The sequence below is a fragment of the Blennius ocellaris genome, assembly GCF_963422515.1.
Source record: "Blennius ocellaris genome assembly, chromosome: 7".
Lineage (NCBI taxonomy): Eukaryota > Metazoa > Chordata > Actinopteri > Blenniiformes > Blenniidae > Blennius > Blennius ocellaris.
The window spans coordinates 1,241,200-1,268,949 of NC_137656.1; the positions used below are offsets into that span (position 1 = coordinate 1,241,200).

General features: G+C 43.2%; 1 protein-coding gene across 1 annotated transcript in view; it reads right to left on the minus strand.

Moving 5' to 3' along the window:
* Positions 1-709: 709 nt before the first annotated feature.
* LOC308132732 (breakpoint cluster region protein-like) overlaps positions 710-27,750 on the minus strand; it is a 31,313-nt gene continuing 4,272 nt past the window's right edge. Inside the window, exons 3-22 of the mRNA XM_080499913.1 lie at positions 26,361-26,546; positions 25,182-25,289; positions 24,981-25,041; positions 24,103-24,155; positions 23,856-23,996; positions 17,563-17,684; positions 16,105-16,270; positions 15,510-15,629; positions 15,288-15,363; positions 14,571-14,675; positions 13,677-13,751; positions 13,170-13,267; positions 12,241-12,372; positions 6,743-6,802; positions 4,810-4,919; positions 3,593-3,732; positions 2,546-2,680; positions 2,341-2,446; positions 2,070-2,229; positions 710-1,964 (exon numbers count right to left, since the gene is read on the minus strand). Coding sequence (XP_080356039.1) covers positions 1,875-1,964; positions 2,070-2,229; positions 2,341-2,446; positions 2,546-2,680; positions 3,593-3,732; positions 4,810-4,919; positions 6,743-6,802; positions 12,241-12,372; positions 13,170-13,267; positions 13,677-13,751; positions 14,571-14,675; positions 15,288-15,363; positions 15,510-15,629; positions 16,105-16,270; positions 17,563-17,684; positions 23,856-23,996; positions 24,103-24,155; positions 24,981-25,041; positions 25,182-25,289; positions 26,361-26,546 — 2,244 coding nt within the window. The 3' untranslated portion in view covers positions 710-1,874. The remainder of the gene's footprint in view (positions 1,965-2,069; positions 2,230-2,340; positions 2,447-2,545; positions 2,681-3,592; positions 3,733-4,809; positions 4,920-6,742; positions 6,803-12,240; positions 12,373-13,169; positions 13,268-13,676; positions 13,752-14,570; positions 14,676-15,287; positions 15,364-15,509; positions 15,630-16,104; positions 16,271-17,562; positions 17,685-23,855; positions 23,997-24,102; positions 24,156-24,980; positions 25,042-25,181; positions 25,290-26,360; positions 26,547-27,750) is intronic.

The following is a 27,750-nucleotide window of genomic DNA, read 5'->3' on the forward strand; positions in this document are numbered from 1 at the left end:
GTATTATTATTATTCTTTTTTTATTTTTTTTACAATGAAGTACAATGAAGCTTTGTTCTTTCTGGAAAACAACATAAATGAAGAAAAGATTCTTTTTTCGGGGGGGGGGGACGTTTCAAAGAAAGGATTACCCCGGGAGTCACAGCAGGGGAAATTAGTGCAATTAAAACAACTGGATGAAAATAAACAGAAACAGTCGATTCCTCCACATAAAGAGGCACATGTGCTTTTGTTGTCTATTTCAAGGGGAGATAAAAAAAAAAACTGCTTCTTAATCGGAGTTTGTTTGGGTTTTCTTTCAATCTCCTGCCAGAGGAGTTTAAATGCTGATGTTTGAATGGAATCTGCCCTGAGGTGAGAGCGTCTTTCTCTTTACCCTCTGCTGGACGGCCTCAGGTTGTTTACTATTTATTTATTTTCCAGGGACTAAGTACAAAAAAACAACATTAATCTTAAAGAAAAGATGCTTTGCGCCAGTTAGTTTCCATCTGCAGTCTCACAACAACAACAAAATAACAACATTAGCAATAACCATTCCAATTTCTCACCTTGGTTTCATAAAATTCATACTGCGTGCTAAAAAAAGCCCAATACAAATACAAATAAAACTGTATTTATGTGAATAAACTCAAATTCAATATAAGCCAGTAGATGTGCAGAAATGGCTGCAAGTGCAAAAAACCGACGAGGAAGAACACGACCACAGAGCGACGTTACCAAGTGTTTATTTACACAAATCATACATACATACATACACGACGCCCTGGTCGTCCTACCAATCACTAAGCATTATTGCTTATTTTCCACGAAACTAAAAAAAAAAAAGCCTTGGGCGGCGGCGGCGCCCGGGGGAAGTTGGAGCGTGTTTTCTCAGAGCTCTTGACCGGCAACACCGGGCATGTGGACGATAAACCTGTTAATATCTCAGCATATTTGGATACGAGTGGACGGCGGCGCTTCCAGGCCGCCCGCAGAGGGAATATTTGGTATTTCAGATTACCTCCAGGCGCTCCCATCCCCGTTACACGACGGCCGGAGACGACGGAGAAGGAATGCAGAAAGCAACATAAATACATACATTAAGTGCAGCTGAAGAAATCAGCCCAGACAACAATCTAATAATAATTATTATTATTATTTAAAAAAAGAAAAAAATCATAGGGATGTAATATGAAATATGGACAAACGCACACACAAAAAAAAGTGTGAAATTAAAATGACACACAGCACAGTGTACATTCAATGGGTGGAAGAACTACGGGAAAGGATTTCCTTTTCGTTTGTTCTGAACCACCTCCGAAAAAAAACAACGACAAGAAAACAAAACAAAGCTCCGACGCGAACGACGGCGGCTTCAACATGCCTGCATGTTGTGGACAGGGAACTACAGTTTTCTGTCTCATCCTCGTGATTCTGTACAAAATAAAAGCGTGTAAACATCCGGGACAAACTGAAACGCTCTACTGGTCATCCACATTGGTGGTGGTGGTGTTTGGGGGGGGGGGGGGGGGGGTCATTGGCACAGATGAGCTTTTAATCCAAGTCAAACTGAAAAAAATATATATCCCATTCATGCATCCATCCATACAGTCCAGCAGGAATCCGCCTCTAGGTGGCGCTATAACGTGCACAGAGGGAAATGTCAACAGTATTGCTTCTTTAAGTTTAAATTAAATTAAAAAAAGGGAATGATTGAATGACTTTCTTTTTTTTTGCCCGCCCATTAATCATGAAGGGATATTACTGACACAGCAGGTGGGCTTGTGGGTGTAAACAGAAGTCCTACAGAGATTGGGGGGGGGTTTCCAGCGTTCAGTGTGTTGTGGGCTCCCCCTGGTGGCCACAACGGGAGAATCCTCAGCTCAATACCAGGGTTATACTTCGGTGGAGAAGAGAAGGCTTTGCCGCTTGCTGTCGGGTGTGGGGATGCCCTCCAGCTGCAGGAAGTACAGAAGAACCTGGACCTGCCGGGGGGGACGGATGGGGGTGGGGAGGGGGGGGGGGGACATGACATCAGCTATCGGAGCCGAAAAGGCGAGATCGAGGGTAAAACTTTCCGCCACGTTTACCTGAGCCATGACCTCCAGAGACCAGCTGTCGTTCATGGAGATGGGCTGCGAGCTGCTGCAGATCTTGCTGTCCTTCTCGGAGGGCCGGAGCAGCGTGGGCCCGAACACGGTGGCCAGGTTGTGCAGGGACATCTTGTTGAAGCTCTCGTTCTCAGCCACCCTGTTGCAGACGAAAACAAACCCCCCCCCCCCCCCCCAACACTCGGATCAGTTCCACACACAAAAACCAGCGCGAGGACAAGGTGGCGTTTGAAGAAAAGACACCGTTTACCGTTTGAGGTGGTCGAGCATGAAGAGGAAGGTGACCAGGTTGGGCTCGGGCAGCGACAGCAGCAGGTTGAGCATGCAGCTCTCTTTGGCCACGCTGTCCGACAGAGCTGGACGGACAGACAACGGCATCATTTTAAAGAGGTGGGGGGGGTTAAAAAAAAGGGCGGGGCGGAAAAAGAGCAAGAGTTGAAGTCTGGGAGACTGACCGATGCCCCCGGCGAAGTTGGGGTACAGGTCGTCGGTGAAGAGAGGCTCCGGCAGCTCGCGGAAGTACAGCTTCAGCGTGCCGGCGATGGCGTTGACGTCCATCTCCCTCATCATGACCGAGACGTCCTTGTTGTCTGCGGGACGGCAGGGGGGGGAAGACACAGAGGGGAGACACAGAGGGGAGACACAGGGGGAAGACACAGGGGGAAGACACAGAGGGAAGACAGAGGGGGAAGACACAGAGGGAAGACACAGGGGGAAGACACAGAGGGAAGACAGAGGGGAGACACAGAGGGAAGACAGAGGGGAGACACAGGGGGAAGACACAGAGGGAAGACAGAGGGGGGAAGACACAGAGGGAAGACACAGAGGGAAGACACAGAGGGAAGACAGAGGGAAGACAGAGGGGGAAGACACAGAGGGAAGACAGAGGGGGAAGACACAGAGGGAAGACACAGGGGGAAGACACAGAGGGAAGACAGAGGGAAGACACAGGGGGAAGACACAGAGGGAAGACAGAGGGGAGACACAGAGGGAAGACAGAGGGGAGACACAGGGGGAAGACACAGAGGGAAGACAGAGGGAAGACACAGAGGGGAGACACAGGGGGAAGACACAGAGGGGAGACACAGAGGGAAGGGGAGACACAGGGGGAAGACACAGGGGGAAGACAGTAGATTTATTCTTAAACGTTCCGTCGCCAACGTCCCAAAATCTAATCAGTCGCTCCTCGGATGACGACAAATGAAGATTTCATGAAATTCGGGTGAGGAGCTTTTGCAAAAAGTTGTTGAAACTCATGCAAAGCAATAAATAAATAAATGAATAAATAAATAAATAAATAAATAAATAAATAAATAAATAAATAAATAAATAAATAAATAAATAAATAAATAAATAAATAAACAAACAAACAGCCAGACTAAAATCTAAACTTCACCGAACTTGTGTTGACAAAAGTCCAGTTCCTCGTCTTCCACCATTAATATGAACTATAATTTAAATGTCATTTTCTGGCCCTCGTCTTCCCGTCGGATGAAACTCACTGGAATCGAAGGCGGCCTTCAGCGCCTGGATGTCGGTGGCGACGCCCGACACTCGGTAGATCCCCACCTCCTCCATCCCCCGACGCTCGATCTCCTCCACACACTGACGCACGATCAGAGGAACCTTGGAGCGTTCTCGTCTGGACGACATGAAACCACAGCCTGGTGAGCCTCGTGTCATATTTATACATGATCACGTCTTATATGATGAGGTTTTATATGATGAGGTTTTATATTATGAAGTTTTATATGATGATATTTTAAATTTTGATGTGATGATGTGATATTTTATATGATATTTGATCAAACACTGGGTGACTGGCATTAGACTGACATGGTGGTTTTAGTTGTTTCACAAAAAGTGTTTCCATCCTGGGCAACTCTGCATGTTCTCCCTGGGGATGGAGGGATGGGTGGATGGAGGGATGGAGGGATGGATAGACAATGGATGGATGGATGGATGGGTGGATGGATGATAGATAGATAGATAGACAGATAGACAATGGATGTATGGAAGGACGATGGACAGATAGATGGATAAACAATGGATGGATGGATGGTTTTGATAGATGGATGGATTTGATGGATGGACGGACAGACAGATAGACGATGGATGTATGGACGGATGGATGGACAGATAGACTGATGGATGGACAGATAGACAATGTATGGATGGATGTATGGATGTATGGATATATGGATGGATGGATGGATGGATGGACAGATAGACAATGGATGATAGATAGACGGATTAATGGATGGATAGATGGATGGATGGATGGATGGATTTGATGGATGGATGGATGGATGGATGTAAGGACGGATGATGGATGAATGGCTGGATGAAGGGCTGGATGGATGGATGGATGGATTTGATGGATGGATGGACAGACAGATAGACAATGGATGGATGGATGATGGATGGATGGATGGATGGATGGATGATGGATGGATGATGGATGGATGGATGGATGATGGATGGATGGACAGACAGATAGACAATGGATGATGGATGGATGGATGATGGATGGATGGATGGATGGATGGATGATGGATGGATGATGGATGGATGGATGATGGATGGATGGATGATGGATGGATGGATGGATGGATTTGATGGATGGATGGATGGATGGATGGACAGACAGATAGACAATGGATGATGGATGGATGGATGATGGATGGATGGATGATGGATGGATGGACGTCAGGCCTACTTCGTCACCACGTTGATCTTCACTCCAAACACCCCCGACTGTTTGCGTGACGGCGTTCTCTTCAGGCTGAACTCTCGTCCAGTGAACTTCATCGACAGTTTCACTTCAATCTGAAACACAGAAACACGTTTCTCACTCAACCAGCCACTTCACTGCAACAGGAGTTCAGCGAAAACGTCACACAATATTAATAAAAAAATTATAGTGGTGGTCATATTGTAGTAATATCAATTAGTGGTAACAGTAGTAGTATTACTGGTAATGGTAGCAGTAAGAGTAGTGATTATAACTGATGCAGAAGCAGAATAATGGAAGTTGCAGCAATAATCTGAGTAGAAATAGCAGTAATATGTCTTTTTCAATAATAATTCAATTTAACTTTATTGATATCGCATCAAGAGACAAAGAAACCCAGAAATCACATAATGTAACATTTATTATTATTACTATAGTTTCTGCTGTGGTGAGGTAGTAATAGTAGTAATAGTAGTAATAGTAGTAATAGTAGTAATAGCAGTATTAGTAGTAATAGTAGTAATAGTAGTATTAGTAGTAGTACTAGCAGTATTAGTAGTAATAGTAGTATTAGTAGTAACAGTAGTAATAGTAGTAATAGCAGTATTAGTAGTATTAGTAGTAGTAATGGTAGTAATAGTAGAAATAGTAGTAATAGTAGTATTAGTAGTAATAGTAGTAGTAGTAGTATTAGTAGTAATAGCAGTATTAGTAGTAATAGTAGTATTAGTAGTAGTATTAGTAGTAGTACTAGCAGTATTAGTAGTAATAGTAGTATTAGTAGTAATAGTACTACTAGTAGTAATAGTAGTATTAGTAGTAATAGTAGTAGTAATGGTAGTAATAGTAGTAGTAATAATAGTAATAGCAGTAATAGTAGTATTAGTAGTAGTAATGGTAGTAATAGTAGTAATAGTAGTATTAGTAGTAATAGTAGTAATAGCAGTATTAGTAGTAATAGTAGTAGTAATGGTAGTAATAGTAGTATTAGTAGTAGTAATGGTAGTAATAGTAGAAATAGTAGTAATAGTAGTATTAGTAGTAATAATAGTAGTAATGGTAGTATTAGTAGTAATGGTAGTATTAGTAGTAATAGTAGTAGTAGTAGTATTAGCAGTATTAGTAGTAATAGTAGTATTAGTAGCAGTATTAGTAGTATTAGTAGTAATAGCAGTATTAGTAGTAATAGTAGTATTAGTAGTAACAGTAGTAATAGCAGTATTAGTAGTAATAGTAGTAGTAATGGTAGTAATAGTAGTAGTAATGGTAGTAATAGTAGAAATAGTAGTATTAGTAGTATTAGTAGTAATAATAGTATTAGTAGTAATAGTAGCATTAATGGTAGTATTAGTAGTAATAGTAGTAGTAGTAGTAGTATTAGCAGTAATAGTAGTATTAGTAGTAGTATTAGCAGTATTAGTAGTAATAGTAGTATTAGTAGTAGTAGTAGCATTAGTAGTAATAGTAGTATTAGTAGTAATAGCAGTATAAGTAATATTAGTAGTAATAGTAGTAATAGTAGTATTAGTAGTAGTAGTAATAGTAGTATTAGTAGTAATAGTAGTATTAGTAGCATTAGTAGTAGTATTAGTAATATTAGTAGTAATAGTAGTATTAGTAGTAATAGTAGTAGTAATAGTAATAGTAGCAATAGTAGCATTAGTAGTAATAGTAGTAATAGTAGTAGTAATAGTAATAGTAGCAATAGTAGCATTAGTAGTAATAGTAGTATTAGCGATGTTACGACTATTAGTGTTTAATATTATCGGTAAATTTGCACCGCGGCTTTTACTTCAACCTGCAACACGTAATAAGAAGGCAACGTCGTAGTAGTACGTGTATAACGTAGTACAACGCAGTATAACTTCTAGTTTTAGTGGATTTCTTCTGGGTCTGTGACATCGAGAGGTCGGTTTACCCCGTTCATGGCGATGACCGTCCTCTGCCAGTCTTTACTCTGCAGCGTTTGAGGATCCAGCTGAAGAAAAAAAACAAAAAACAAAAACAAACAAGAGAATATTAGAATATTTGCTGTGGCGTTAGCAAGACGAGCCTTTGGCCAAAGTGCCGTTGAGCCACACGTCGCTCTTCCTCACGGGAGGCCGAGCTCCAGATGGCGGCGTGGCGTCACCAGGTGCCGCCGGTCTATTTCGGTCGGCGCACTAATACCAAGCTGCCAGTCTTTGTTTACGCTGACGAGGCGCGAGTAACGTGACGGCGGCGCGGCGGCGGCGTGGCGGCGCGGCGGCCGACGTCAAATCTCTCCTTGTGGAGAGACGTTTCTTCTTTTTTTGTCTCGTGCCATAACTTCTCATTAAACTGAATGAAAATCGGCAGCTTATTAAATACATTACGATTCCTGCCCCTCCCCCACCATGAGCCATCACCGATGGGATTCGAACCGTCCACCCTGGTATTGGGAGTCCGCACCAAAAAATATACGTCACAGTGATGTAGCGCCTCAAATTAAAGGGTAAATTCTCCACTACGAGAATATTTTAATACTTTGTTTTGTTTTTACATGGTGCAAACACAATTTAAGACTTTAAGGGAATTCTGTTTTCCGGCAGAAAAGATTTGGTTTTCTTTAGTTTCTGACTATAAAAAACGGTCCTTCTTGCACGTTTTGCTTTTAATATTAAATGGGGGACGGGAGCCCCGGAGGTGGGGGGGTTCTGTACCTTCGGCTTGAGGAGGCTGCCGCGGACCCGGTCCCACAGACGGGCCCCGGTGCCCTTCCTCAAACCTGGATCTCCCTCCTCTTCCTCGTGTCTGCTGCCGTCCTCCTCCTCGCCGGGATTAGCGTCGCTCATCCTCCGGGGCACGAGCCTCAAGCTCAACAAACAAACACCGCGGCGCTCCTCTGCTGCTTCGCCTCGATCGGTGGAAAGTTTCCCCCGCCTCTCTTTTTTTTTATCTCTTTATCTCTCTCTCTCGCTCTCTCTCTCTCGCTCTCTCTCAGACGAGGGGCCTCCGATCGCCCGACTCTTCGGCGGACCTCTGGGGCGCCGTCATCGTCCGGGTGTTTCGGTCATGCAGCCGGAGCGACCACGTTCTGCCTGCTCTCTGTTGTTCCACTTCCCAGATGGATTTGGAGGATTAAGTCCTGAGAACTCCCCTCCCTCCTCCCCCCCTCCTCCCTCCTCCCTCCCTCCTCCTCTTCCTCCTCCTCTTCCTCCCCCCCCGGGTCACCAGCGAGCAGCGCTGCCCGGCAGCTCAGCCTCTCGGGCCAATTACTGACGAGCACCAGTGACCTTTAGCACCGCCGCCGACACGTGCCTCCGTCCTTCTCCGTCCTTCTCCGTCCTCCTCTGTCCTCCCCCGTCCTCCACCGTCCTCCTCCTCCCTCGTCCTCCTCCGTCCTCCGCCGTCCTCATCCGTCCTCCCCGACCTCCGCCATCCTCTCCCGTCCTCCCCTGTCCTCCACCGTCCTCCCCCGACCTCCGCCATCCTCCCCCGTCCTCCCCTGTCCTCCTCCCCCGTCCTCCACCGTCCTCCTCCCTCCCCCATCCTCTCCCGTCCTCCTCCTTCCTCCACCGTCCTCCTCCGTCCTCCACCGTCCTCTACCGTCCTCCCCGTCCTCCACCGTCCTCCTCCATCCTCCCCGTCCTCCTCTGTCCTCCCCCGTCCTCCCCGTCCTCCTCTGTCCTCATCTGTCCTCATCTGTGCTCCTCCGTCCTCCTCCGTCCTCCCCCATCCTCCACCGTCCTCCTCCGTCCTCCCCGTCCTCCCCCGTCCTCCACCGTCCTCCTCTGTCCTCCCCCGTCCTCCTCTGTCCTCATCTGTCCTCATCTGTGCTCCTCCGTCCTCCTCCGTCCTCCCCCATCCTCCTCCGTCCTCCCCGTCCTCCCCCATCCTCAACCGTCCTCCTCCGTCCTCCCCCGTCCTCCCCGTCCTCCACCGTCCTCCTCCGTCCTCCCCCGTCCTCCCCCGTCCTCCTCCTTCCTCCCCCGTCCTCCCCGTCCTCCACCTTCCTCTCCCGTCCTCCCCCGTCCTCCTCCGTCCTCCCCGTCCTCCACCGTCCTCCCCGTCCTCCCCCGTCCTCCTCCTTCCTCTCCCGTCCTCCTCCGTCCTCCCCGTCCTCCACCTTCCTCTCCCGTCCTCCCCCGTCCTCCTCACTGCTCCACCCAATTCACTCCTCAGGTGCACAACAGAGGCTCCGAAAGCTCTAATTCTTACAAATAAAGTCTTATCAACACCTCAACCTGCCAGAAACTATGACATATTAAGTGTTTCAGCTTTCAGTAAAACACGTTTTGCCTTTTTTGTTGTAATTATGTTATTATTATATTATTATGTTATATATTATTTGGTGTTTTCTTCAATAAACTGGCTCCTTAATTTTTTTTATACATGTTGAATTACATGTGTTGCAAGTCTATAAGTATCTGTAGGTGTATATTTGTGTAAGATATATTTTCAGAAAATATGGATTTAATTATTTTATTAATCAAAAGGCTTTAATAATATATGTCTATAGGTATGTGTGTATGTGAGAGTATGTAAATATATACAGTATATGCATGTATGTACTATTGAAATGTGTACAAAAGTTATTTTATTTAACATTTTTTATAAAAGCTCAGCTACTTTTACTGTTTTTCTTTGTTCTTTCAGATATTAATATTGAGAGATTAAGCCGAGGAAGATGAGGAGTGAGGCTGGGATTAACAGGTACAACTCATCAACAAAGGCAGCTGTTTTTTAAAAAACAAAAAAGGAAAACAGTAAAAAAAACCCAACTGTGTTATTCTGTTGACGTCGGTAAATACGAGTAAACACGTTATTTCTGTTCGGGACTGACGCCTCGTTTCTCCTCGAATGTTAAAGGAAAGAACAATCCAAGCTTTTACGCAGTGCAACATCGCTTGTTGTGCAAATAAACAAGTAAACAAACATCTCATAAGTCTGCTGACGCCGAGTTGGAGGAGGAAACGATGATGAGAAACAAACTGTGCATAACAGCGCAGATAATCACGGATTATTTAATCTACAAAGATCTAACTTTTCTACTTCCCACTTTCCTGGAACCCGACCGGAAAACTATTCCTTTATTCAAACGTCCTTCATCGTCCAACTTATTCAACTTTCCCTTCGCCATTTGGTGGATCTATATTGGCGCCGCCGTGTCTCTGTTGCTGTCGCTTCCTTCCTCCTCTAATTTGAGTGAAACTGAGTGGATTATGGTGGAATTGGAGCAGAAAACCGCTGGACAAGCGCCGCTTTTACTGAAATGACTGCGCCGGGAAGGGAGACGGAGTGAGAGAGACCCAGTGCTGGTGTGACATCAACTCAGATTCACTGTACTTGTACAAATTAATAATCAATTCTCAATTGGGAAAACACCTGTGTCAGTCCGATTCCTACAAATAAACCATTTAAAATTCCATATTTCAATATGAATCTATTTTCACAATAATGAGGCAACAAGCAAGATGGACACCGAGTTCAAATGTGGTGGCGACTTTCCTCCTTCCGCCATCATTTTTGGAAATAATCTCGCAATCTCCCTCGGCTTGTCTACTCTTGCAGTACCTGCTTTCACCACCAGATGGTGTGCAGAGTCACTGAGCAAGCTGCTCAAGGATTCTTTATTTTGTTATTGTGTTATCACACATGTTAAATAAGGATACAGGCTTGAACGTCTCGACACTGAACTCACAAGCTCTTAAAAACAGTTTTAATTGTCTATATCTGACACGAGTAAATTTGCTTCACCTTATTTTTCAAGGTTCAAGGTGCTTTATTTGTCATTTCAACAGTAAAAGCCAGGTTTCACAGTGTAACGGAATTCTTACTTTGCCGTCTACCCTGGTGCCGACATACATAAATAAATAAGTATATACACGAGAAAATAGAATAAAATCTAAAAATAAAATAACAGAGCAGTGCAAAATATTAGTCAGAAAGTGAGATGTGCATTGTGTGCAATTGTACAGATTAAATGTAAACATGTTCAGTCTTATATTTCCATCCAGACGTGTATAATCCTCGTCAATATATGACATATCAAGTATACTGGTATAGACTGGTATCAAGAAGATTAAAAATGTGATTCTTAGGAACCAATCAGAGAAGCTTTCACGAGTTTCTCATTTTAAAGAACTGACATATTTTATTTTTTCATTCCTATAAATATGGACCCAAATTTACTCAGTTGGAGTTTCAAAACGCTCACAGGCGGTTAAAACCCATCGAATGTGAAGCGGGGGAATAACCTAATAACTATTATTACTGACCTCAATCATTTCAACAAAGAACAAAAGGAGGATTATTGGTGTTATTTTGGCGGGTCGGATCCCCGAGGACACTTACGTCACGCTGTGACTCAAATATGTCAAGAAGACGTGAAGGTGAAAGTTCAGTGTCGCCACTCAAAACTAAATCTGCACCGAAACGTTTGATCTGGAGGAACAACTGAGTCTGAATGTGAAAAACTAAAATACATAAACATAACTAGAATTAATCTCATTAAAAGGCTTTTTTTTTTTTTAATCTCATCAAAATAAAAGTGGCCAGAATAACATGAATATGATTATGTGAAATCAAATGAAGACAAAGACTAAAGCAGCACTAAAAATGGACACTGATGGAAAATGTTAGAGATTTAAAACAAAAAATTCTTGAGGAAAATTAAAATGACAAAACAATTTTTTTAATATAAATACCCCCCAAAAATAAAATAAAATAAAATAAAATAAAATAAAATAAAATTTCATTAAATTAAATTAAATTAAATTAAATAAAATAAAATAAAATTAAATTAAATTAAATTAAATTAAATTAAATTAAATTAAAAACAACCACATCAATCTGAGTGTAAATTAAAAAGGTATTGATATGGGCAAAGTGGGTTTTTCTCTGGAAGCATATCGGTTCTGATGATATATATATATATATATATATATCTATATCAATGCACATGATGGATTCATAAAACGGAAAGAATCACCACAAGAAAGGAAAAATCTAATCCTGTGATTCAAGAAGCTATTCAAAATACACGGATACAGTTAAATAGTTGTGAAATAACTGGACCGAGTTCTTCGAATTTAATCTAATTCATTAACTTGATTTGATTCATTTAGATGTTACCGATTGAAGCAATTCAAATAATTTCAACTATTTACTTTTCGTCAGCGTACGGAGACAAAGACTCTTGTATGTACAAATATGTAATGAGTATTTGTGCGTGACGTACGGAGCAAAATCCTGAGAAATATTCACTCTCAGTAATGTACTTTAATCACAATTAATCATGCAATTTGCACTTTGTCGTCTCGGAGTTTGACGACAATGATGTTGCATATTTACACGTATACGTCCGTTACTATGGAGGAAAATGTGTGAGATGTATGAGTACGGATCTAAACGCCGTCCGGCCTCCAAACCAAGACTGAACAAATGTACGTTTACCTTTATTTGTCCTTTGGCCATGATCTTATCCGTCACTTCTCCCTCCTCTTTGCTCTGCTTGCTTTTGTTGCAGCACTTCTCATAACAGAGCAGCCGCACAGTCTGAGAGCCCTCCAGCTCGATCTCGAACTCCTGACACACACACACACACACACACACACACACACACACACACACACACACACACGTGGACAAAAATAGAGAGAATATATTATGAAAAGTTATTATGAGAAATAGTATTATTTTCATCTATTTGAAATAAGAAATTACAAGAATAATATAAAAAATGTCAAATTAAATGAAGAATACAGACATGAATAATATAAAAAATTTACATTAATGAAAAATGTTATAAACATTAATAAAGGACTTAAGGAAGACAATTGAAAAGCTGAAAGGATAAAAACTAAATATCAATAAATACAAAAAGTAATATAATTTAAAAGAAAAATGGCTTAATTAATACAATTTGATAAAATAAAACAAATAAATACACAAAATGAAAAAATACATAAAATTTTATTGAATTTATATGTTAAAATTAAACTAAATTAAACTAAACTAAACGATACTAAAATAAACTAAATTTAATTAAACTAGATGTAATTAAATTACATAAAATAAAATTACATAAAATAAAATAAAATAAAATAAAATAAAATAAAATAAAATAAAATAAAATAAAATAAAATAAAATAAAATAAAATAAAATAAAATTAAATTAAATTAAACAAATTAAACAAATTAAACAAAATTAAACAAAATTAAACAAAATTAAATTAAATTAAATTAAATAAAATAAAATTAAATTAAATAAAATTAAATTAAATTAAATAAAATTAAATAAAATTCAATAAAATAAAATAAAATTAAATTAAAAGGGGAGGGGTGATTGATTAAAAAAAAAATAATCTGACGGGCTCGCTCACCTCGTCCCAGTTGGGCTCGGTCGAGTCTCTGTAAACGCGCGTTTTGGCTTTGTTGACAAAGTATCCGAAGGAGTCCACCTCCAGGGAGCAGTACAGGTCTGCGAGCACAGCAGGGGGGAGAGAGAGAGAGAGAGAGAGAGAGAGAGAGAGAGAGAGGTTTTCACTGGGGGAATCTAAAAGACAAACTGAACCAGCTGGGTGGGACCGACAGCAGCGCCCCCGCCCGCGGCCTCCAGCAACCTCCTCCCATTAAAACCCTGTGTGGGCGACTCAGGGAAACGTGCCGCCGCCGTTCAAGACGCGGAGCGGAGCTGCTTGAACAGGACGAGAGTCTGGGAAGACGGGGGCGAGGCGCTTTTATAAAGTGTTCCTGACCAATCCCACTTGTTGCCACTTGGAGGGAGGGAGGGAGGGAGGGAGGGAGGGAGGGATGACACAACCACGTGCAACCGCAAGAATTACCGCCGACATGATTCACGCTTGAAAATGAGAGACGGAGGCACTTACTGGAGCTCTGCTTGAGGCCGGAGGCGGAGTGGACGATGACGTTCAGGAAGCCGTACAAACCGGGAGACTCGTCATCTGGGGAGAGTTCGGTTCGGAAGTTAAAAGGTTGCGTCAAAAGCGAGGATCTCTGACTTCGAACTGCAGTTCCTAACTTGTCCACACGGGGGTGGGCGGGGGCGCACTGCTTCAGATCATTAGCAATGTCGATCTCACGTTTTATTTTTTGCACAGATTACTCTGAAAAAGTTCAAAGCACGTTAAATATAAACCATTTTTATACTAAATCCGGGAATAAAAGTCTGAATTATTGGCATTTCGAGGTCATCATGCTGTTATTGTTTCTATCTGGTTCAATTTGATGAACTAAATTGAGTTTAGACTCTTTTTTTTAATGTAAATATATAAATAAATAAAACAAAACAATTCAATACAGAAGAAAAGATGAAACATTTCTGAATGAAAGGGAGCAGAAAGAAGACAAATAGCAAACAACAACTAAACATTTTGAACTTTTTAAAAGTGCCTAACACTGACAGGACGATTGGTTAAAAAAAAAGTGGATTTTTGTGAATATGACACGAAGCTTTTATAAACTACGCTGGATTTGGATAATTCCTAAAGTTACTAAAAAGTAACTGGACTTCAACATTGACTCTCTGCTGCCACCTACTGTGAGAATAGTGCTAAAATAATAATAACTATTATTATCATCATATAGAATTTATTTGTAAAGCACTATATATCTAAGCTATCTCAAAGGGCGAGAGAAGTATTAAAAAAAAATAGTTAACATTTAAAAAGGCGCCATTGGGTGACGTTTATTAAAAGGCATGTTTTTTTCAAATCACCCGTCGTTTAAAGACGAGCTCAAGCTTCAGAAGAGGCGACGCTCACCTTCCTTATTCATGGTCATCGGGATGGTGTGAACCGTCTGCAGCTTCACACACGAGTTTGTGAGCATCTGCAGCTCCAGCGAGGTCAGAGAGAAGCTTTTGAAGCCTGCGAGTCACAGAGGAGGGCAAAATGACACAACGTCGTCGTTTAGGCCAGTGTTTTTCAACCACTGCGCCGCGGCACACTGGTGTTTCCTCCAGATCTCGTCAGGTGAGTCGTGGGAAATTATCCAATTTCACATTTATTTCTAAAAAAACATTTGTTCTCACAGCGACAGTGTGTTGCAGAGTAATCATGTATAAATACTCTTCACCACTAGAGGGCAGCACAGAACTTTGCCGGTGAAATGTAAAGTGACAGACGTCAGTGTGGTTCATCTCCACCTCCTGCTACCATCTTGTATCAAAGTACTGTGTCAGTGACAGTGATGGAGAAGTTTTTGAAAACCAGGATCTCAGCTCTTCATCCATCAGGTCCAGGTTTCACACTGAGGGAGTCACTATTAAAAAAAGGACTTTGTTTCTGGATTTACTTGATTCCTGTTGATAAAACTTTGACGAGAAAGACTTTATATTGTTAATAGAGGCTACAGAGTTTCACATTTTAACATTTTCGGGTGGTGGTGTGCCTCTAGAGTTTCCCAAACAAAAAAGTGTGCCTCGGCTCAAAAAAGTTGAAAACCACTGGTTCAGGCGTCAGGGTGGGAGACGAACGTACACTTCTTCTGCTGCTCGCGAATCGTCTCCCTCCACTCCGCCCGCTCGTAGTCAGAGGAGATCAGAAACATGAAGCCCTGAAAGACATGAAAGGATTTTTGCTGCAATGTCGCGTCACCACCAGCAGAGGGCAGCAGAAACCAGATGTACATTTTCTTTTTTCACCAGTGTTTTCCCACGGCAATATCAAGCAGTGTGCTCATATCTTCATATGGTCACTCACCTTTCCGTTCCGGTTGGCCACCCTGAAGGCCATGCTGGGCGACATGAGGAGCAGCAGTGACTCCTGCTCCGACAGCTTCTTCCTCAGTCGCTCCATCGCTTTGGGTCCTTTGGTCGTCCTCTGGAGACGAGCAGTGACAAGAGTTCAGTGTGATACCAATCTCAGGGGTCTGACGACACGGCAACCATTTCCAGTAAAAAAAAAACAAACAAAACCATGACATTTCGTAGCGTTTTGGGCGTTTGTTAGTTCACACGACGACAGAGTCAATGAAAACGCCGCTTTTTCGAAAATTCTCAGGCTCTTCCTGCCGCTTCCTGGAAACTTAAGACGGGACGGGACGGGCGAACAGATCGGGATTTCCGCGGGCGCCATGTCAGATTTTTTTTTTTTAATTGTCGGGATGAACGTCACAAAACGCGGCAGCACGTGATTGGCCGTAACGGAACTCGGAGGCGGTCCGTTCCGGGGAACGGGAAGCGAAACAGGAAGTGTCACGGTCGTTTTTCACGGTACCTTGGCGTTTCGTTGACAGACCGTGAAAAACGAGCCAGACCTTCCTCAGAATCCCCCCCTCCCCTCCGCCCCTCCTCACCTTCTCTCTTTGGATCTCGTTTTTGATCTGAGAGATCTTGATCTTCATGGCGTCGATCTCCTCGTCCTGGACCAGAGGGATGGGCGTGGACTCGCAGTCCTCAATGGTCTGGAAGGTAAGGTCGGCCAGCGGGATGTACCACTTACAGTCGTACTGCTGTCCCTTTCTGTGGCGGGAGAAGAAGAGGCAGTGGAGTCGTCAAATTGCGGTCGGAATGGTTTCGTCTCCTGGTTGGACTGAGGATTATTTTCTATACGGTGAGGAGAACCTCGGTTTCGTCACGGTTCAGTTTGAGGAGGTTCAGGCAGAAGCAGGATTTGATTTCCTGGAGACGGTTTTGAATGGAGGTTTGGTGGAAAGGTAGAGTTGGGTGTCAACGTTGAAATTAAATATTATAGCTCCAGAAAATATGGCGGAGGAGGTCGATGATGAAGAGGAAGGGCCCACAGCCCCACAGACTGGCTTTTGTTTTGGTAAGCTTTTAACTCTTTTGAAATTTGTCATTTTAGGCATTTGTATTGATAATTTTTTTGCATCTACTTTGAGATTTTTTTTTATGAAAAGTGCATTAAAAATAAAATTAATAATAAGAATAGTAATAGTATTAAATAAAATAGTATAAAATAAAATAGTACAAAACAAAACAAAACAAAACAAAACAAAACAAAACAAAACAAAACAAAACAAAACAAAACAAAACAAAATAAAATAAAATAAAATAAAATAAAATAAAATAAAATAAAATAAAATAAAATAAAATAAAATAAAATAAAATAAAATAAAATAAAATAAAATAAAATAAAATAAAATAAAATAAAATAAAATAAAATAAAATTAAATTAAATTAAATTAAATAAAAAAAATATGAAAGACTAGATCAAATGTAATAAAATAAAATAAAATCATAATAATTGTCATTATTATGTTTTAGTTACCGGGCCGTCTCACATCGAGAAGGTCTTGGATTCAAGTCTGACCCGGGACCTTTCTTGTGTGGAGTTTACAGGTTCTCTCCGTGTGTATGTGGCTGTTTTCCGGGTTCTCCGGTTTCCTCTCACAGTCCAAAAACATGCATATGAGGTCAATTGGTGACACTAAGTTGCCCCTCGGTGTGAATGTGAGTGTGTGTGTGTGTGTGTGTGTGTGGTTGTTTGTCTCTGTGTGTTTGCCCTGTGACAGAAAACCTCAAGGAAAAACAGGATAGAAGATGGATGGATGGATGGATGGATGGATGGATGGATGGATGGATGGATGGATGGGTTTGAACTCCAGGAGCAGACAGGCCTCCCTCCGAGTGATTGCCAAAAGTCAATAACAATAGTGATAATATGCACATGTACACGTGTAAACACATAAAAACGCTTCTTCTCGGGGAGAAAACGACCTCCTCTGATAAGACGACGGCACGCCGGCGCCTCCGACCCCCGACTCACCCCTCCGACCTCGACCCCGACTCACCCCGCCGCCTGTTTCTTCAGCTTGGTGCAGAGCAGCAGGTCAGTGAAGAGGAAGACGTGACGGAGTTTCCTGGAGCCTTCGACCAGCTCCACCATGAAGCGGTCTCTCAGCAGCTGACGGTTCTGCACGCACACACACACACACACACACACACACACACACACACACACACACACACACACACACACACACACACACACACACACACACACACACACACACACACACACACACACACACACACACACACACACACAATCATTAAATCTTTATATTTCACTCAATAGAAATACATGGAAACTTGACATTTCAAGGTTGTACTGGACATTTCCAGACCTGGAAGTTGTGAAACTGTCCCCAGTTTAACATAAATCATCATTTATCCCTTAAACTCCTTGACATTTCTCAGTGAGTCTATATGTCCAGTATATATATACTATATGAAGGTCAATTCAGCAATAAGACCAAATAACACTCACAATAACTGCAGTTTTTACTTAATAGACGAGAAACTACACTGTTCCCTCTGATTCAATGGAACTCATAAGTAAGAATGTAGAAATGATGAATTAACAGCAGAAAAAAGGATTTTGATGGTTGACAATCCAAATATAACAAAAAGAAATAGTAAAAAAAAATGGTACTGTTGCTTTCTTCCTTGCATCTTCTCTTGACTACAGTAGATTTTATGGGATCTTAAGGATTAAAACTGAGATTGTTGATTTGGGATTATAGCCACGGTTGCCAGGTCGGTCAACAAAATCAGCCAAACCGCCCCTCAAACGCCAAAATATGCTCATATAAATCCATGAACTCTGCTTGTGTTGCTGTCACTGCAAAGTGTAACGCATGTTTAGACAATAATTACACGTAATCGCAGCATAATTACACAGGGCAGCACAATAATAAAAAACTAAACAAAACAAAACCGTCCTTTCTAGTTCCAAATAGAACTTCCTGGGATTCCAGGCAGCATATTATTGGACTCGGTTTAATCGGTATTGGTTGTTCAACGGGAAAACCTTTGAATTCTCTCCTTTTCTTAAATATTCAATTAAACAATATAGGGCCTGGTGTGCGATGCTACAAGAATTTACCAAGTTGATTAATCGAGTATTTGCGGCTCTGATGAGCTGATGAGTGACGGCGGCGTCCACAGAAACAAGCCAAATAAAAACAAAAACGTATTTCATAGGTATATTACTCATATCAGTTACGTACAATATAGTTGTGTACGAGCCAAAAAATAAAAAGTATTAAAAACGCTTCAAAATGTGAATGAGATCAATCTATTCTGTCATTTCATATGCATATTGTATTTGCTCAAATACATTTAATTGAGTGAATTCCGCTCCAGTGAAGCTTTCGACTCAAATTCCATGTTTGAAACGTCCGTTCACTGACTTTCTGTTGCGGCTCGTGGATGTTTGTCGCCGCGGATCACCGACGGATACCAAACCGGCCTCACGGTAAATAAACAACCGGACCCGGCTTCAATCACATTGGGCTCTGTCCTGGTTTCAGAACGAGGTGGCAGCGTGACATCCGCTTATTGTTTGTCAGCACAAATATCAATAATCCAATGGAAAAAAGAAAAAAAAAGAAAAAGCAGGCCTGCTGCACGGCGGGTTGACCTCCCTCTCACTCCGCTCAGGGTTTCTCTTCCCGACACTGTGTGATGACACGGCGAGGCGAAGCACAACAAACCCGCGGTCGAGGGAATTACAGGCCGTTAAAAGACGCAGGTTCCGTCGCGAGATCCGGAGCGCAGAAACAAAAGTCCCGACACAGAGTGTCACGTCCCCACTGTTTAGTTTTTTTTTTATCCGTCGATCTCTTTGTGGGACGTCAGACTTCCTCCATTGTAAGAGACGAGAGTTCCCAAGAACTTTCTTTGATTTAATATCTGCCGGTTCCACAAGCAAAAAAATTAAACTAAACAAAAGTAAAAGTAAACAAGGGAAGTTCTGCATGAGGTCATCTGGAGCAGAGTTCTGAGAGCTGTATTGGTGAATGGGGGGGGTGGAAGGGGTGGAGGTGGTGGTGGAGGTGGTGATGGAGGTGGTGGAGGGGGAGGGGGTGGTGGTGGTGGAGGGGGGTGATGGAGGTGGTGGTGGTGGAGGTGGTGGATGGAGGTGGGGGAGGGGGAGGGGATGGTGGTGGAGGGATGGTGGTGGTGGTTGAGTGGGAGGGGGTGGTGGTGGTTGAGTGGGAGGGGGTGGTGGTGGTGGTGGAGTGGGAGGGGGTGATGGAGGTGGTGGAGGGGGGAGGGGGTGGTGGTGGTGGAGGTGGTGATGGAGGTGGTGGAGGGGGAGGGGGGTGGTGGTGGTTGAGTGGGAGGGGGTGGTGGTGGTTGAGTGGGAGGGGGTGGTGGTGGTGGTTGAGTGGGAGGGGGTGGTGGTGGTTGAGTGGGAGGGGGTGGTGGTGGTGGTGGAGTGGGAGGGGGTGATGGAGGTGGTGATGGGAGGTGGTGGAGGGGAGGGGGGGTGGTGGTGGAGGTGATGGTGGAGGGGGTGGAGTGGGAGGGGGTGATGGAGGTGGTGGTGGAGGGGAGGAGGTGGTGGTGTAGGGTGGGGGGACGGGGTGGTGGTGGAGGTGATGGTGGAGGGGGGTGGAGTGGGAGGGGGTGATGGAGCTGGTGGTGGAGGGGGAGGAGGTGGTGGTGTAGGGTGGGGGGGAGGGGGTGGTGGTGGAGGTGATGGTGGTGGTGGAGGGGGAGGGAGGGGGTGGTGGTGGTGGTGGTGGAGGGGGAGGTGGTGGAGGTGATGGTGGTGGAGGGGGAGGTGGTGGAGGTGATGGTGGTGGGAGTGGGGGGTCTCACACACCCGGAGCAGCACGCCAGGTTGCCGGTAAAATCACTTGCAGGTCATTTCTGAGAAGCAGGGAAGGATGGGAGTGAGCGGCGAGGTAATCAACAGGTTTTCCTGGTTTGGGTCATGGACCTCCACCCCCCCCCCCCCCCCCCCCCCCCCCACCCCCCCCTCCACCCCTCCCCCCTCCTCCACCCCCTCATGCCTCTACTGTTTACACTGCTTTGTCACGAGCTTCCTCTCCTCTCTGCTTCCAGCAGCAGCAGACTGAGATGAATCAGCAGCGGCGTGACTCACGCGCCGCTTTTACGGCAAACTTCCAGACACCTTGTGCTCGGAGCGCTTTTTTTCTTTTCTTTTTTTTTTTTTTTTTAACAAGCACAGATAGTCTGGAAATTGCAGGGTGTGATGTAACAGCGAGCTCCACAAAGCCGCCGGTTCAGGGCGGGAAGCGAAACGCCTGCAGGGTTGTAAAAACACTGCACAGTGCAAACGTGTGTAAAAAAACAACAAAAAAAAAAACAACTTCATCTTCCTGCAGTGCCACTTTTATAACCGCCACAAGGCGAAGAAAAGAAAGCTTCACACTCTTCAGAGTCCGTCGTACATGTAGCGTCAGTCGTGGTTCTGCTCCATCAGGTGAATCGATAAGACGTGAAATTGAACCGTCAAGCAGAGAAACGGGACACTTTTTGATGATCTGTAGTCTCATATATTATCATATATACACTTATATACGTTATATCGGTCGTTTCCAGCCAACAATCAGCCTCAATCACGTGTTTCTGGACAAATGTGGGAGAAAAGGCGGAGAAAACCCATAAACTCGCTGGGATTGGCACGTCACATGACACAATTTTTGATAAGACTTGAGAGTGTCAAAAGTTTGAGCAACACTATGATGTCATTTACTGCTTCAACTCTTTGGTTTCCGAGATCTGGAGTGTTTAAAAAGTTCTAAAGCTGCACCTATTTCCAGAAAGAAACCCTTGGGTGAACCTGTCCTGTGCAATAAACTCACATTAAACGCCGTCATATTACGCAAAATTCACTTTCTAAAGGTTTTCCAGCGGTGAGGAAGTGTAGAAAGTGTGTCCTCTCCTCTCCTGGCTCGTTCCAGGTTTTAAAAAGTGTGTCGCTCCAAGCAGCCAATCAGAAATCAAACCCTATATAGTGTCATCGGGGGGTTTCCAGCCAATCACAGTCATGGTAGGCTCCTCCCCCTTTGACTCCTCCCACAATTTTAGGCAGCTCTGCTCTGGCACATGGCGCCACGAGAGGAAGTACTTCCTTCCTCTTCCCATAGATGGGCGTGTGTGTGGGCGGAGCCAGTCCAGCTCACACAGACACAGCAGATTCTGAATGCAGCTCCTAGGATCTAATATTCTAATGGAGGGAAATCAAGGAGAAGCTCGAAAATTTGGACTGGACTGGACTGGATGTGAACTGGATCTGGACTGAATGTGAACTGGATCTGGACTGGATGTGAACTGGATCTGGACTGGACCTGGACTAGACTGGATCTGGACTAGATGTGAACTGGATCTGGACTGATCTGGACTGAATGTGAACTGATCTGGACTGGATGTGAACTGGATTTGGACTGGACTGGACTGGACTGGACTGGACTAGACCTGGACTGGATGTGAACTGGATCTGGGCTGGATCTGGACTGGATGTGAACTATATCTGGACTGGACCTGGACTGGATCTGGACTGGACTGGACTGGATGTGAACTATATCTGGACTGGACCTGGACTGGATCTGGACTGGATGTGAACTGGATCTGGACTGGATCTGGACTGAATGTGAACTGGATCTGGACTGGATGTGAACTGGATTTGGACTGGATGTGAACTGGATCTGGACTGGACCTGGACTAGACTGGATCTGGACTAGATGTGAACTGGATCTGGACTGGATCTGGACTGAATGTGAACTGGATCTGGACTGGATGTGAACTGGATCTGGACTGGACCTGGACTAGACTGGATCTGGACTAGATGTGAACTGGATCTGGACTGGATCTGGACTGAATGTGAACTGGATCTGGACTGGATGTGAACTGGATCTGGACTGGACCTGGACTAGACTGGATCTGGACTAGATGTGAACTGGATCTGGACTGGATCTGGACTGAATGTGAACTGGATCTGGACTGGATGTGAACTGGATTTGGACTGGACTGGACTGGACTAGACCTGGACTGGATGTGAACTGGATCTGGGCTGGATCTGGACTGGATGTGGACTGGATGTGAACTATATCTGGACTGGATCTGGACTGGATGTAGCCTCCTAGCATCCAATATTCTAATGGAGGGAAAATGAAGGAAAAGCAATAAAACTATGAATAAACGATTTTTGGAGCAACGAGATCATGTCAAAGTGTTGAAAAGCTGAACAACATGACCCTTTAATTTCAATCTGCCCTGTTTTCTTCTCCTTCTTGCTTTTTTACTGAAAAATTAAGTTTCCCCTCGGGACAAATAAAGTATAAATCTCTCCATTGCCTGAATGTACTACTTGATATCACACTATGACACCGGACACGTCTCAGATCTTCCTCAGATCGCTGGTAAGCGGGATCAGATTAAGCCATTAAAGCGCTGCGCTGCCCCGGATTGACCTCAGGGAAACTGTGCCGCTGCTTCGGTTCACCCAGAATTAAAAAAAAAAACAAAACAAAACCCTACCTTCCATGTGCCACGGCCGCGTTACTGCGTCGACGCAAATGACCACGATTCTTAATCCAACAATTCCAGGGTTGCTGTGGATTCATTTCAATTCATGGCGACTAATATGATTCATTTTTAATCCGTTTCAGAGAATATAAGTGCAATTTACTCTATTTTAGAGGATTTCTTTCTTTTTTTTACTGGATTGTTTTATTTTTTACATTCTATTTTTTGTGCTCTTTTTTTTTTTGATATTTACATATGTTTACATATTTTTAATTGCTTAATTTGATAATTTCTGCACCTTTTTACCTTGAGCTGCTGTAAGTTTGTGTTTCCCCCCGGGGAGTAATAAAGCTCTCTCTCTCTCTCTCTCTCTCTCTCTCTCTCTCTCTCAACGTGTTTAATAATAATTTAATAAACAACTAACAAAAAAAAACCCCCGTTCTCTCTTTTTCAAAACAAACATTTATCCTACATATATATGTAGCACGAACAAGGATATTGTATGTCTCTCCCCACCAAGTCTCTCCTCTCCTCTCCTCTCTCTCCTCCATCCTTTCACCCCAACCGGTCCTCAGAATTCCTCCACCTCTGACTCTGGTTTCTGCAAAGTTTTTCTTTCCACAGTCGCAAACTCACCTGCTTGCTCATGTGGATCTGTTGGGCTTTTCTATTTTATCTGTAAAAGCACATTGGAATGACTGTAATGTGTTTAAAAATGTCTTTTTTTTAATAAAAATAATTTTAAAAAAAGAGTTGAAAAACGTTGTTCCATGATCACAGAAAGGCCTGGACACCGGACCTCTCCCTTCTTGACGGTCATGGACTGGCGGCGCGGCGTGATCTCCTCGTTGATGCTGGACAGGAAGTTCTGGGAGATGCGCAGGGCGTTCTGCAGCAGCGGGCGGTCCGGGTGGCCGGGGGGCGTGTGCTTCAGCAGGTCCTGGGCAGTGCAAGGGGAAAAAAGAAGAAAGAGCGACTAGCAAACGGAGGGCTGGAGGACGGGGACGGGGACGGGGACGGGGACGGGGACGGGGGATTGGACTCACGTGCAGGACGAGCGTGCTGCGTGTCACTCTGTCCACCGGCTTGTAGAGAAGAGCTGAGGAGGAAGAGGAGGAGGAGGAAGAGGAGGAGGAAGAAGAGGAGGAAGAGGAGGAGGAGGAAAGAGGAGGAGGAGGAGGAAGGGGAGGAGGAGGAAGAGGAAGAGGAAGAGGAAGAGGAGGAGAAGGAGAAAGAGAAGGAGAAGGAGAAGGAGGAAGAGGAAGAGGAAGAGTAAGGGGAGGAGGAGGAAGAGGAAGAGGAGGAGAAGAGGGAGAGGAAGAGGAGGAGAAGGAAGAGGAGGAGGAAGAGGAAGAGGAGGAAGGGGAGGAGGAGGAAGAGGAAGAGGAGGAGAAGGAGAAAGAGAAGAGAAGGAGAAGGAGGAAGAGGAGAGGAAGAGTAAGGGGAGGAGGAGGAAGAGGAAGAGGAGGAGGAAGAGGGAGAGGAAGAGGAGGAGGAGGAAGAAGAAGAGGAAGAGGAAGAGGAAGAGGAAGAGGAAGAGGAAGAGGAGGAGGAGGAGGAGGAGAAGGAGAAGGAGAAGGAGGAAGAGGAGGAAGAGGAAGAAGAGGAGGAGGAGGAAGAGTAAGGGGAGGAGGAAGAGAGAGAGGAAGAGGAGGAAAAGGAAGAGGAAGAAGAGGAAGTGGAAGAAGAAGAGGAGAAGGAAGAGGAAGAGGAGGAAGAGGAAGAGGAAGATGAGGAGGAAGAGGAAGAGGAGGAAGGAGGAGGAAGAGGAGGCAAGGAGGAGGAAGAGGAGGAGGAGGAGGACGAGGAAGAAGAGGAGGAAGAGGAAGAGGATGAGGAAGAGGAGGAAGAAGAGGAAGATCAGGTCAGCAGGTCTTCCTCACACTCCCCAGCAGGACCACCGTCGCTCCCACTCAGTACTCACTCTCCAGCGAATTCTTCGCCGACTGGTCTTTGCAGTCCTTTGTGCTTTTGACCTTGAGGTTCTGGCGAGAAAATACACATAAAAAATGTACTAAAAAAATAAAAAAAACCCTCATTTAACAAGCACAACTTGCCCCGCGGGGCAATTAAAACAACCATCTGCACCGCGGAGAGTTGAAAACTGCCCCCGCACCACACATACCTCGGATATCTCTGCAAACTGAGCGTTGGCCTGGCAGCACTTGTCCGCCGTCGCCACGGCAACCTTGTAGTTGTCCACGAAGGCCCGGTACACCCCGAGCTGGCTGGCCTGCAGAGGTGAAGAAGTGACGGGGAGGCGCAGCCGCTTTTACACTCTTAAATCAACTTTCTACGAATCTGAAGCTGCCAAACAGGCTCACCTTTCAAAATAAGGCGACACCGCTCACAATGTTTTCCAGAAAGACCGGCTCTTGTTGTGAAATTTTATCGTTTTAACTATTTCAGATTTTTCTCTCATTTTATTTGCTTGTTTGTTTGGAGTTGATTTTCCTCCAGTAAACAATAATGTACTGAAATGATCACATGAAAAACAGATATTGTGGCTGACATGAGCATGAAAGGGAGACGTAGCCGCTTTGAACATGATTTAACCAACATCAAAAGTAAAATATAGTCTTTATGCTCTACAATGGAAAATTATATTTTCTTTTTTTTTTTATCATATTTAAAAAAAAAAAAATTGAATAGAAAAAATTTGGAGGTTAAATGCGGAAATGTTTTTTTTTTTTTTTTTTTTTTTTAGGAAGACCAAAAATAAATTTTATTAAGAATGCAAATAAATGAAGAGAGAAAATGCATATATTAGATTAAAAATGAAGAGAAATTTTGTTTTTTTAAATATAAGAAATGAATTTGTCCAGAGAGGAAAAAAAAACACACAAATAAATGAAGAGGGGAAAAAAATCCAATTAAAAAAAAAAAGTTTCGGTTTCACCGGCAAAGTTCTGTGCTGCCACCTAGTGGCGAAGAGTATTTATACATGATTACTCTGCAACACAGAGAGCAAATGCTGTGAGAGCAAATTATTTTTTAGAATTTTTTTTTTTAAATTGGATAATTTCCCACGGCTCACCTGACGAGATCTGGAGGAAAACACAGTGTGCCGCTATAGACTATGTTTTCCTCATATTTAGAATTAATTAGCAGCATGTTGACGGCAGACATACTGTATTTCGTGATTTCAGGGTAAACACATTAAACAAAAGCCAAACGAGTTCCAATTCAAAGCAGGTTTTCATTTCCAAACCGACTTTCTTTCCCGAGGGAATCCTGTCATTTGCAGCCCAAACACAAACATTGGACTAGACCTGCTAGCCCCTCCCCCGGCCGGCCGACGCACCAGCTTCTGGAAGAGGTCGCCCACGCACTGCTGGCGGCTCCAGTCCTGGACGCGGGGCAGCAGCGCGTCGTAGAAGTCCTTGTGGATCTCGTGGAGCTCGGGCACCTTGAAGAAGATGGTTTCTATCTGGTGGACGGTCAGCATGGGCTGGGAGGTGGTGGCCGCGGCTCGCAGGGGCTTCATGGGCTGGACACACACAGAACGACGGGGAGGTTTCATTGCTCGCCGGCGCCAAAACAGAATCTCTGAAACCGACTGTCTACGCCGTCACATCAATCCTGCTGCGCTTAGATGAAACACAGCCTCGTTTTAATTCAGCTTGACAAATGCAAAATGTTGTTGCAACCAACGAAAATCTAATTTTTAAATCTAGATCTAAGGTCATGGTAAAAAAAATCAAGCACTGAAAATAAGTAAATAACCTTAAAAAAAACAACAAACAAACTCAGCTATCAGGTCTAAAAGTCACCGATAGAAAACGTCTTCCAGCAGGTCGCAAACAGACCTGCGAGGTGATCGGCTGGATTTACCGATAATCCGATCAGTCGAGAATCACCAATACCAGATAATCAATACCCGTTACGATATCCACCAATCCGGCCGGGACGTCCCTAATGAATATATCCGCCAATTATTTAACATGGCAATCATGTCATAATTGACTAGTTCTGTATTCCGTTTATTTGTTTTAACTCAAAATTATGACATGTTTATCTTCTATACGTTGTTTTTAGCCACGTTGGTGTTTTTCCCACATTATTTTCCATTTCTAATTCTCATTTAATGATTCCTTGTCTCCTCTGTCTCGCTTCAATTTTTTGTTTATTATTATTTATTTTTTAATCATAATAATCATTAATAATATAATTAATTATAATAAGTATAATAATACAAATTATTTCTATGATTAATTATTATTTATTTTTTAAACACAATACACAATAAGTATAATAATACAAAATTGTTATTATTATAATTTATTTTAAAATAATATTTAAATAATGAGAATAATAAAAATATTTTCTATTATTATTATTATAATTATTATTTATTATCATTTATTTTTAAATAATATGTAAATAATGAGAACAATGAAAATAATTTCTATTATTATTATTATTATTATTATCTGCAACACGTATCTTTTACAATCAAGCTGCACAAACTTCTTCCATAATATTCAGTCCTGTTTATGTGTTATTATATTTATTAACTATAATTTCAGTAATGTAATATTCATGTTATTACGATAAAGACTCAAATATTTAATTACAGGATTGATTCTATATATTTTCTTTAAAAGGACAGAATTATTTCATGATTACTGATTTTTACAGATCAATTTTTTTTTTTTTTTTTCATGGAGATAAACAATAATATTTCTCTCGTC